The 10,171-nt window shown below is 38.2% G+C and overlaps 1 protein-coding gene across 1 annotated transcript in view; it reads left to right on the top strand.

Annotated features, from left to right (window-relative positions):
- The window catches only part of USP7 (ubiquitin specific peptidase 7), a 44,907-nt gene extending 36,554 nt beyond the window's left edge, over positions 1 to 8,353 (top strand). The window contains exons 28-30 of the mRNA XM_009278091.1: positions 893 to 964; positions 1,882 to 1,972; positions 4,827 to 8,353. Coding sequence (XP_009276366.1) covers positions 893 to 964; positions 1,882 to 1,972; positions 4,827 to 4,933 — 270 coding nt within the window. The 3' untranslated portion in view covers positions 4,934 to 8,353. The remainder of the gene's footprint in view (positions 1 to 892; positions 965 to 1,881; positions 1,973 to 4,826) is intronic.
- The last annotated feature ends 1,818 nt before the right edge of the window (positions 8,354 to 10,171 follow it).

Below are 10,171 nucleotides of genomic sequence, written 5' to 3'. Positions count from 1 at the left end.
CGATGCAAACTTACTGGCAGAAGTGGCTAGGCCATGGTTGCTTGGCTTCTTACTGAGGCACGTGGTTATGAAAAATGAGTTTGTTTTCTTGAACGTTTTCTAAGATGACTTTGCATTTCAAAACTATTGTAATTTGATGTGCTTTATCTTCTAGAACTGGAAGTTAATACAAGAGTGAAAGCTAATTTTGAAAGCTTAATTTAAATTCTTAAGTTTTTATGTGGTGCTGCGCCAACTGAATGTCACAGTAATTCTTTTAATATCAAAGTGTATTTCTGGGGGCAGTTAGCAATTTGCTTCTGAACTTCTGGTTCGTGTGTGTTAGTTTGTATGAAAATTACCTACTTTTCCAAAAGTTTTGGAATGAGAAATACGTCCACATCTCTGCATCCCGTAGAATTTTACTATACTTCCATCTTTTTGATCAAGGTAGAGTAAAACCTGCGTGGTGATTTCTGGTGGAAACCATTTGCACTGCATTTCCCTGTCTATGACAGTTGAGATATATATTATTGATCTCTTAAGTTGACGGTATTCATCACTTTTTTCGGCAGTTTACATACACAGCATGCAGAAACATACTGCAAAAAGCTACTCTAACTTTGTTTCTTAACTTTAACCTGACTTGCACATATCCCTAGCAGTGCTTGGTCAATTTATGGGACAGTTTGCATAATGATGAATCATTAAGACTTAAAGTTGCTGAATTCATAGCAAGTTGTATGTTGTTATTCCATATTGTAGTAGATGATGTTGACACTTGTGTAATTTTGTAAATAACTGAGAGATTAAGGCAATGTATTTCAATGAAGCTTGAAGCAGGAAATATTATCAGTATCCCTTTTTTCCCTAGATTTTTTTTTGACATTAAAAATCTTGTTGTAATTATTAGGGTGAACACTTCAGAGAGGTTATGAAGCGGATTCAGACAATGCTGGACATACAAGAAAAGGAATTTGAAAAGGTAATGGCAAGTTGGGAGAATTTTTATTGCTGATTGTAGACCCTAAATGAGTTTATTTCAAGAAGTTGGAACACCACAGATTTGGGATAAGTGTAGATTTTGATCAATAGAACAGTTGCTTGACTTAAATAATGCTTTTTCTGAGAATAATTAGATAGGGTGTGTAGGAGTAGTGTTTCTGTCCTGCATCAAAAGAGATACTCGGCAAAACATTAAAGAAACCTAGAAAAGTTTAGATGGTGCAGGACCTCTAGAGGCCACCCACTTCAGGTTCCTGCTCAGAACAGAACTAGCTTGAAGTTAAGTCAGGTTGCTCAGGGTTTTACCTAGTTGCAATTTGAAAACTCCCAAGGATGGGAGTTCTGCCACGTTCTGGACACTGTATTTTAGAGCATCACCGCTAACATTGTGAAGACACTTGTTTTCCTTACGTGTAATCAGAATTTTTCATTTTGCTACTGGTGATGGTTGCCTCTTGTCCTTTTGCTGTGCAGCTCTTGAGAAGAGTTTGCTTCTGTGTAACAGTCTTCAGTTGGTGGAAGACTAGATGCCCCTGTTAGCCTTTTCTTCTCTGGGCTAAACAAACCCATTTCCCTTAGCTTCTTGTATGCCATGGACTCCAGCCCCCTAACTGTCTTACTGGACTATTGCTGGACTTGCTGCAGTGTGTTGCCATCTCTTGTTCCCTGGAGGGCCCAAACCTGGACCCAGTATTCCAGATGCAGTCTCATGATTTCCTGAGCATTCATTTTATCCCATTGTCAAGGTTGTTGATGAAGATTTTAAACAGGATTGGCCTTTATCAACCCCTAAAGAATACCACTTATAACCAGCTGCGAGTTAGATTATGAAATTAGACTTGAAAGCTTTATTTTAATGTGGTATCTTACCAGGTTTTTTTTCTTTCTTTTTCATAGTTTAAATTTGCAATTGTAATGATGGGCCGACACCAATATCTCAATGAAGATGAGTATGAAGTGAACTTGAAAGATTTTGAGCCCCAACCTGGTGAGTTGTTAAACAACCTGACTATTTTGACCCGCTGAAGTTGCTCTGCCAGTTGTTACAGTGTGATTATCCTTAACTCAGGATGCAGAAAGAGATTGTTCTTTGTACATGAAATATATTATATGTAGTAATTAAGCAAGTATTGATATACACTTGTGTGCACGCTTAACAGTGTTAAGTGTATATGTTAGTCTGAGAATACATATTTTATAGGCACATAAATAACTAAATAATCTCTTTCCTTGTGAGTTAAAAGTTTGCATTTGAGTGACCAAATGGGTCAAATATCAGTATAACATACTTTACAGAAGAGAGTTACAACATTAGTTGTACCTTATCTGTATTGACCAGCTGCTCCCTTATACGTTTGATTCTTACATTGTTTTTGGAGTGTGTGCTCGTGTTATTCCTAAAAAATATTAAGGTGCATTCTCATAAGATTCTTATTTTAAGTGTGCTGCAAAGAGGTATCTGAATTCTCATATTCATTGAAGACGCTTCTTGTTTGTTCTTGATTATCTTCAATGAATCTGAAGAATCTAACAAGAGTATTGCATATGTGAATAGGATGCTGTTTAGATTTTTTTTTTTTCCTAAGAGGTGATTCGCCAAGCTACAAATGCAGCGCTCTCCTGAATTTGTCTGTGCATGGTCTACCATCTTGTTTACTGGACTGATATTTAAAGCTCTATTCTCTGAGGAATTTACACATAGGAGAAACCAGGTTAATCCTTCAAGAGTTCCACACAGTCATCTTTTGAGAGTTTCAGTTGGGAATGGCGCCTTTGAATCTGCAGTCAGAGCTCTGTTGAAAGCCTTGAATTCATCGGGTTTTTTTTCCTCCTGGCTTAGCCGAGTGTTCCTTTTTGTGAGCTGCTCTGTCTGGTAGAAACACGATTGAGGACAACTTGCTCTCTGCAGTTCTATTTTTCTGACGATTATGAGCTCTGTTTTTTGTTGGCAGGTTGTGCTAGGGCCAAACTTTCTCTCATTTTTTTTCAAGCTGTGGTCTGGATTTATGTAACAGTTGTAAAGAAATCCTGTAACTGTCCATTTATTTCAAAACCCACAGAGAGTTAGACCTATACTATTACTGAGTACTTTGCAGGAACCTAGCAAAAAGTCCTCTCGTTGTGGTATGTTACACAGCCAGGTTTATGGCTCGTGGCTGCGAATATGAGGGGACTTGCCAAAACTTTGAATGCCTGCATCTGCACAAGTCATCCGTGAGCAGAGAAGTGTGTCACTGGAGGGACCTCTTTTTCTGCACTAGTTGTGAGGGGTGTCTGGATGACGAACTCGGAGGTGGACGCTTCTCCATGGACAGATAAAACTGTCTTGTGTGCTCAGAGCAGGCAAAGTCCTGATTTTATTCTGTGAGTCATCTTTCTGGGGGCGGGAAGGGGAAGGCAATAGTCTGAAATGAACTGTCGGACTTTCTGAGCAAAGCAGAGCCAGTATTGCCAAAATAACACGAAAGACTAACCAGGTAACTAGGTCAAAAGTACAGAACATGGCAGAAATTGGAAAAGGGAGAACTTGAACTGTTTGTAGGAGTTGTAGGGAATGTGAGATTAAAGGGTTTTAATTTGAGAGTTCACAGGAAGTTGCCCCTTTGATATAATACACTTTGATAGAATTCATTCCCCCTCTGAAGTTCTCCTATGGGGTGATAATATGGTCTAATGCCTTCTTATCTAAGTAGTATTTCAAGGTGTGGGGCTCACGCATTTCTACAAATACCAAATTTTAACACATACTGGACTGATTGAACCAAAGCTTTGGCATTCTTTAATTTGATTGATGTAGCTGATGTCAGTAGTGTCCCTCTGCTTTTACAAAGATGCGCTCTAGCAATGATTGTGCTGGCGCTAATGGAGTAGGATTTCATTTCTTTCTTTAAAAGACAGGTGATCTCAGCAAGATGGTAGTTCTGTTCTATATTTGACATTGACCATTATGTCAAACAAAAAGACAAATAATTCTGATTGAAGAAAATATATCCAAAAATGCAGATGCAGGCAACCTAAAAGGTCATGTGTTTTATGCTTTAGTGGTTGCAGTTGATGGCTTTGAACATAGGAGTGTGCTTTTCTTGCTGGGGGGCTATTTAGTTTCTGCCTTTATCATTTCACTTCAAAGAACATTTGATGCTCTGTATTGAGGACATCTTAAAAGAGAATTTCTCCCATTTGCAAGAAGTATGTGGACTGTGGTTTTTCATGAAAATTAGTGGTACATAAAACCATATTGGGTTGAACAAGTGAAAAAATCTGGATGTTTTCTTTACAATCTAAATATGACTAAATTTTTTTCTCAGAAAATAAAGAAGAGGTCAGTTACATGATTTCTTAATTAACTGATTATTTGCATTTTACATGAATTTAGCAAATATTCCCACTTAAACCATGTGATAAGAATAACAATACAGCAGAGAACTTATAATATGGCAAATACTATAGGTTGTCATATTTAGATGACGGATGCCTTCCTGTTTCAAACACGCTCAGCACTTTGGTGAAAGCTGGTACTTTGATGTGCCTGTGGCCATAAATTATAACAGTAGTTTTCTTGCTTTAGCACACGCTTCGCTGCTGTAAACTCCTATAAGTGACTGAAGAGAAAAAACAGCTACCTGATCCAGAAATACCTGTAAAATGTATTATTGGAAGGAAAGCAGCGGTCAGGAAAGCTGCCCTGTTGGCTGTGGACTGTAGGACTGTTCTGCAGTCCTCTTCTGTACCCTGTGATTCCTAGTGAACTGTGAACAGGCCACGCAGGAGTAGTTTGTGTAAAGGAAACTTTCCAATTTAGTCTTAAAACTTCATTATTTTTTTTCTCTTTTCTTTTCTAGGCAACATGTCTCATCCAAGGCCATGGCTAGGGCTTGACCATTTCAATAAAGCCCCAAAGAGAAGTCGCTACACTTACCTTGAAAAAGCTATTAAAATCCATAACTGACTTACTTAACCAGATTGTCAAGGCAAGGGACAAAAATAAGTGTGTGTGTGCACCTTTTTAACAACCGTAGAACTTTGGTACACGTGCACTATATCTGAAGTCTTCAGCAAGAGGATTTGCTGCTGATGTTAATTTTATTTTGTTGAGGCTGTTCAGTTTGGCTTCTCTGTATCTATTGACTGCCCTTTTTGAGCAAAATGAAGGTGTTTTTATAAAGCTTGGATGCCAATGAGAGTTATTTTATGGTAAACGTAATGCAAGGCAATTGTCAGCATAATGAGGGAAGAGTTTAGTAGAACAGTTGACATTGGCAAAATATTTGTCTGTAGTACGTTTATAGATGGCATAAGCTGGCTGGCTGCCCTTCCTGGTATGGTGTTCACCATCACTGCAGCTAGTAAGTCTTATGTTTAGACTCACATCAGATTTATTTCCTTCAGTTATACTTTAAATGACATTTTTGTGCATTTGTAAATGCAAAAAACTCACATCATCAATAAATAGCAATCTCTACTTCATTGTGTACATTGTTGGCACTTATTCGGGATTTTTGTCTCCTCCAGCTGCATAGAATCTTTTTTAATAAACTAGTTTTCATTTAATTTAGTCACTACTTTGCATCCTGTTTTACCAAGTGGATGCCCTGAGTCCTAAAAAGAGATATTTGGGTCTTTTTATTAAATTTTCAACCATTGATAAATACCATTGCGATTTATTATGCCATCTTCTGGCAAATAGAATGACACTCAAAAGTTGGCAAAAGCAAGTGAAAGGATTATAAATATCATTAATTTAGTTAACCTGGGAAAAGATGGGGAAAACACAAGAAATAGCCTTTTAGCACAGAGGGCATGCTCACTAGTGTTTAGTAAGCTGTTGACTTTGTATAAAAAAGGAGGAAAAAAAAAAAGAAAAAAGAAGAAAAAAAGAAAAAATGAAATTGTATATTTAATGAATGAACATGTACAATTTAACACTTGGAGGTTAATTTTGTTGGGTGAGTCTGCAAGTGAATTTCACTGATGTTGATATTCATTGTGTGTAGTTTTATTTCAGTCCCCAGACTGCTTCCTTTTATTTTGGAGCTAATGCCAGCCGCGTGTCTAGTTTTGAGTGCAGTAAAGGTAGAATCAGCAATTCACACTTAATTTTACATTCTTTTCCAGTATTTTATTTTGTTTCTGTAGCCGCAGTGTACAACAACTCTTCCTGTATATTGCCTTTTTTTGCTGGAAAATGTTGTATGTTGAATAAAATTTTCTATAAAATTTTTCTTCGGTGAGTGATGACATGGACGTTGAAGAAGATTTCTCCTCTCCTTGGAAATAGAATTTTGGGAAATGTTTTCATTTGTGAGGTTTTGCTAAAGTTGTGGTTTTTTTCTTAAGTGTTGATAATTGTATAACCCTGGTATTGGTTGTTTTGGGGAAAATTTGTGGGGTTTTCTGTTTAATTGTTTTGGGGTTTGGAGGGGGGTTTTTTGTTTGTTTGTTTTCGTTTTTACCTCCTAACTAGTCACATTTGAGCTTAACAAATAAAAAGTTTTCCAGGAAGGAGCCATGTACAAATAAGACAAATGGAAAAATTATTTTACTAGTTTGTTTGTAAAGCTTGTAGTAGAGTCTTTGTGGTAGACTTGACTCTGCCTGCTTGTACAAAATTTTGTGGTCCAGATTCTCAAGTCTAATATTATAAATGGTGTAAAGTGAAATCTGGAGTCTCTAAAGGTAAGCTCTTAACAGATAATAGTTTCCCACCGTAATGTGTTCCCTGTATTCATAACCAAAACAGAAAGTGCTTAGAAGCTTCCCTTTCTCAGACGTATCAATAAACATTTAGTAGGGGTTGTGTACATGTGATGGCCTTTATACTTTTTTCTGAGGTGGATTCTGGTGATTACTGAAAACACCAGCAAGTGTTTTTAAATTAAATTTTAAGATCTATTTCATTCTTTTAGCTTTAAAATGAATTAATCACTCAAGTTTTAGGTATGTTTGGATTTCTTTTTAATTTATATCTTGCAGTGCTTTTAACTGTCTCTTATTTCCAATCAAGGCAAACTAGTTGTTTACTCTTTTTTTTTTTTTGTCATCTGAGTGCATAGCTTACAGGTAGAGGGAAGTGCTTAAATGGCATGCCTTAAGTGGATAAAGTTTCCCTTTGATTTGTATTTGCGTCAAACTGGTGAGAATTACACCACCATCCGAGTGGTGTCTTTACTAGTACTTGGATTGTCTCTACAGGCTTTCAGTAAATGTCAGGATTTGTATTTAAAATATTTCTGTAAAATCAGAGACTCTGATCAGCAGTAGTAAGCCCTAATTATATTTTGTGAATTTAATGTTATGGTAGACTGATATAAAATTGAGCTTGTATCTGAATGTCACTAAGTTTTCACATTAATTTATGGGATGTTGGCAGCTGTTAGGGAATACCTTAAGAAATCACAATACTTCCTATTTCGGAAGAAAATATCACTAACAAAGGAAATTTTGGGTGCCTTTTGATTTTTAGACTACTAGTTTTTACATGCTTCAGTATTTGTCCTATTCCCACACTAGTTTTGAAAAGATGATACATTAAGGCATTCTGTATGCAGTTTTCAATAACTGAAGTTTTCATGAAATTTTTTTTTGGAGCACAAGTAACTTGTTCAAATGTGGAAACACACACCTATGAAGAGCAGAGGAAGACAGGAGGTTTTCTCAGGTGCAGTATGTTTGTTTAGTTCTTCCTCAAAAATTTACAAGAATACAGTCTTCAAAATTACTGTGCTTTCCATTTCTTATTCAGATTTTGGAATTATCTGGATAATAGACAGTGAATGCATTAAATTAAGCTAATGATAATATAAGTGTTAAGCAATAAGGATGTAATTTCATGGTACACAGCATCAGAGCAACATGATGTTAATGGCCCATCTGAATTCTCCCTACGAAAATAGCAAGCGTTGTTCCTGTAGATTTACATAGTGCCTTTTATCCTAAAGGAGTCCAAAGCATTCTGTGAAATTTAAGCAAATCATACTAGTGACATAGTTGCCGACTAGAGAGTGACAGCCAACAAAAACACCCTTTATACAAGAAGGCTTGCTTAGCAACACCAGGACACATCTGTGCTGCCGCAACACGCATCAGAGGAATCGGGCCGATGGCGTACCGCAGGACATGCAGAGCGTGCAGTGCCTCCCGCGTACTGGATCTACCTCAGCTGCTGCCCCTCCGGAGCTTGCACGCCAGCATCCCGCCCCGGCATCCCACTGGAGCTTGGACCAGCCTGTCCTGCGGGCTCTGTGCTGGCTGCAGGCGTCAGTACCCAGATCTAAGCTACGCTGTGTTTTTGCTATTTAATATCCTTTGTGAGAAATGGTTTTCTGTAGGAACTGTATATAATGTAAATAAAATAGACTAGGATAAACACTGGATTGGTGTCTTGTCCGTTCATTTTAGAAAAGACTGGGAGCGAAAGCTAACAGGTTGCTCAGAAGTCAGGGTGATTTTGCTTAGATCAAAGATAAATTTTGCAAAATTCAGCCAAATTGTGTGTCAAGAATGACATTCACAATGTAGGGAGAGCTGGCCAGAAGGTACCTCCTGACTTCTGTGGCAATTTCCAGGTTTTTAATTCTTCTTGTTTTTTCTCAGAAGAACTAAACAAGCATTTGGATTTTGAGGTGGGGAGCATCAGTGTTCGGTATGTGAGCGGTGTGGTGTCATTCATTGTTGGCTTTTAAACCAGCCTGGTCTTCAGGGTCAGAAAAAGGGGAATGTGTTCATGAGTTGATGATATGCCTGAATCCGGCTTCAAATCTGTGCTCAACTTAATTTCTGTCCCAGGTGATGTTGAAGTTAGCTGTGTACCAAGCATGGCAGGAAATTAAATTTGTGAACCACCAGGCTGTAGCTGGAAGCCTTTATTTTTTATGAAATACTTGTGTAAACTATTGTGCCTCCAAATATTGGTGTAAATATGTTCTAACTACTTCTGTTAAATGTCTTCTGCACATCTTAAATCATATGTATAATTTCTTTGTTAGGTATATATTCATGTGTTCTGGCTTGTGTACCTTTCCTCCTAAATGTTATCCAGCTTGATGCATTATTTACCACTACTTCAAAGCAAAGCTTGCTGTTTTGTTTTAAAATGGAGAAAAATCGTAACATTTTAAAAGAATGTGTGAAAAGGTACAAAACCTGTTGGGCTGACATCTACTTGGCTGCTTGTGGATTTAATCGTTGTGGTATTATTTCCCATTAGGTCAAAGTAGGTTGGGTCACCAGAGGATGGAGAGTTACTGACCTTGTTACCGAGGGAAAGCCAGGGCAGCTGCTCTGGGAATTGCCTTCAGTTGCACCAGTGGGTTGAGAAAGGAAGGCTGGGAGGTGTTGGCTCTGGGCTTCTTGTGGAGCCATGGAGTCATCGTAAAAGCTCCTTTATAGAAATACCTTACTTGAGAAATTGCACTACCAAGCCTGTACTCCTCTTAGAGGTTGTGAGTGTCTAAATATATAAAATATAAAAATAATTGAAACACAGATAATGGAAACAAACTGTTCAAGTGGCTTGCCTTGGCCACCTCCTGTGGCCAGCCGAAGGGTTTGTTACATGGGATCCTTCTGGCACTAAATCCCAGTTCAGGCTCAGCGATGCTGATCAGCATCGATTTGGGCATTATAGCTGAAGATCCGTGGAAAGCTGGATCACGCTGTGCTTGCTCTAAAAACACTTTCTGCTTTGCTACTAGCAACAGTTTTCTTCAACAGTATCTCTTGGTTTTGCTGTTCTCATCTTCAGCAGGGCAATGCGTCATCTTCAGTTTGTGGTGTCAACCAGGCTGAAAGGTCAGCCTGCTGCTCTAGCACAAACGTGATCCAGCTCTATGCATTGGTTTGATTTGCCTGGAAAATGGTTGCTTAACAGTTTTTACTTACATTGATGCAAGTGTACTTTTTAAACGTCTTGTAGTCTGAAGACTGGAGTTTCTATAGTCTGAAGACTGCAGTTCTCATACTTCTTGAAGCAAAAAGCCATGCACATGTCCACCCTAGTTTAGCTACGCCATTTTAAAGTGTGCTACTAGCTAAATAGATGCTACTTGTAATACAGACGAGCTCCAGATAGTTCAAGACGACTGGACAGTGGGGAGTGCCGTTCCTGGAACTCATTTCTACTGCCGCCTTCAACCCCACAGCGTTCAATACCCATTACCTTCCCTTTAGAACTGCCGCGCCTCGCCTG

The sequence above is a fragment of the Aptenodytes forsteri genome, unplaced genomic scaffold, assembly GCF_000699145.1.
Source record: "Aptenodytes forsteri isolate BGI_AS27 unplaced genomic scaffold, ASM69914v1 Scaffold26, whole genome shotgun sequence".
Taxonomy (NCBI): Eukaryota; Metazoa; Chordata; class Aves; order Sphenisciformes; family Spheniscidae; genus Aptenodytes; species Aptenodytes forsteri.
Note: the sequence above shows the minus strand (reverse complement) of the source record. Positions and strands in the feature narration are given on the sequence as shown.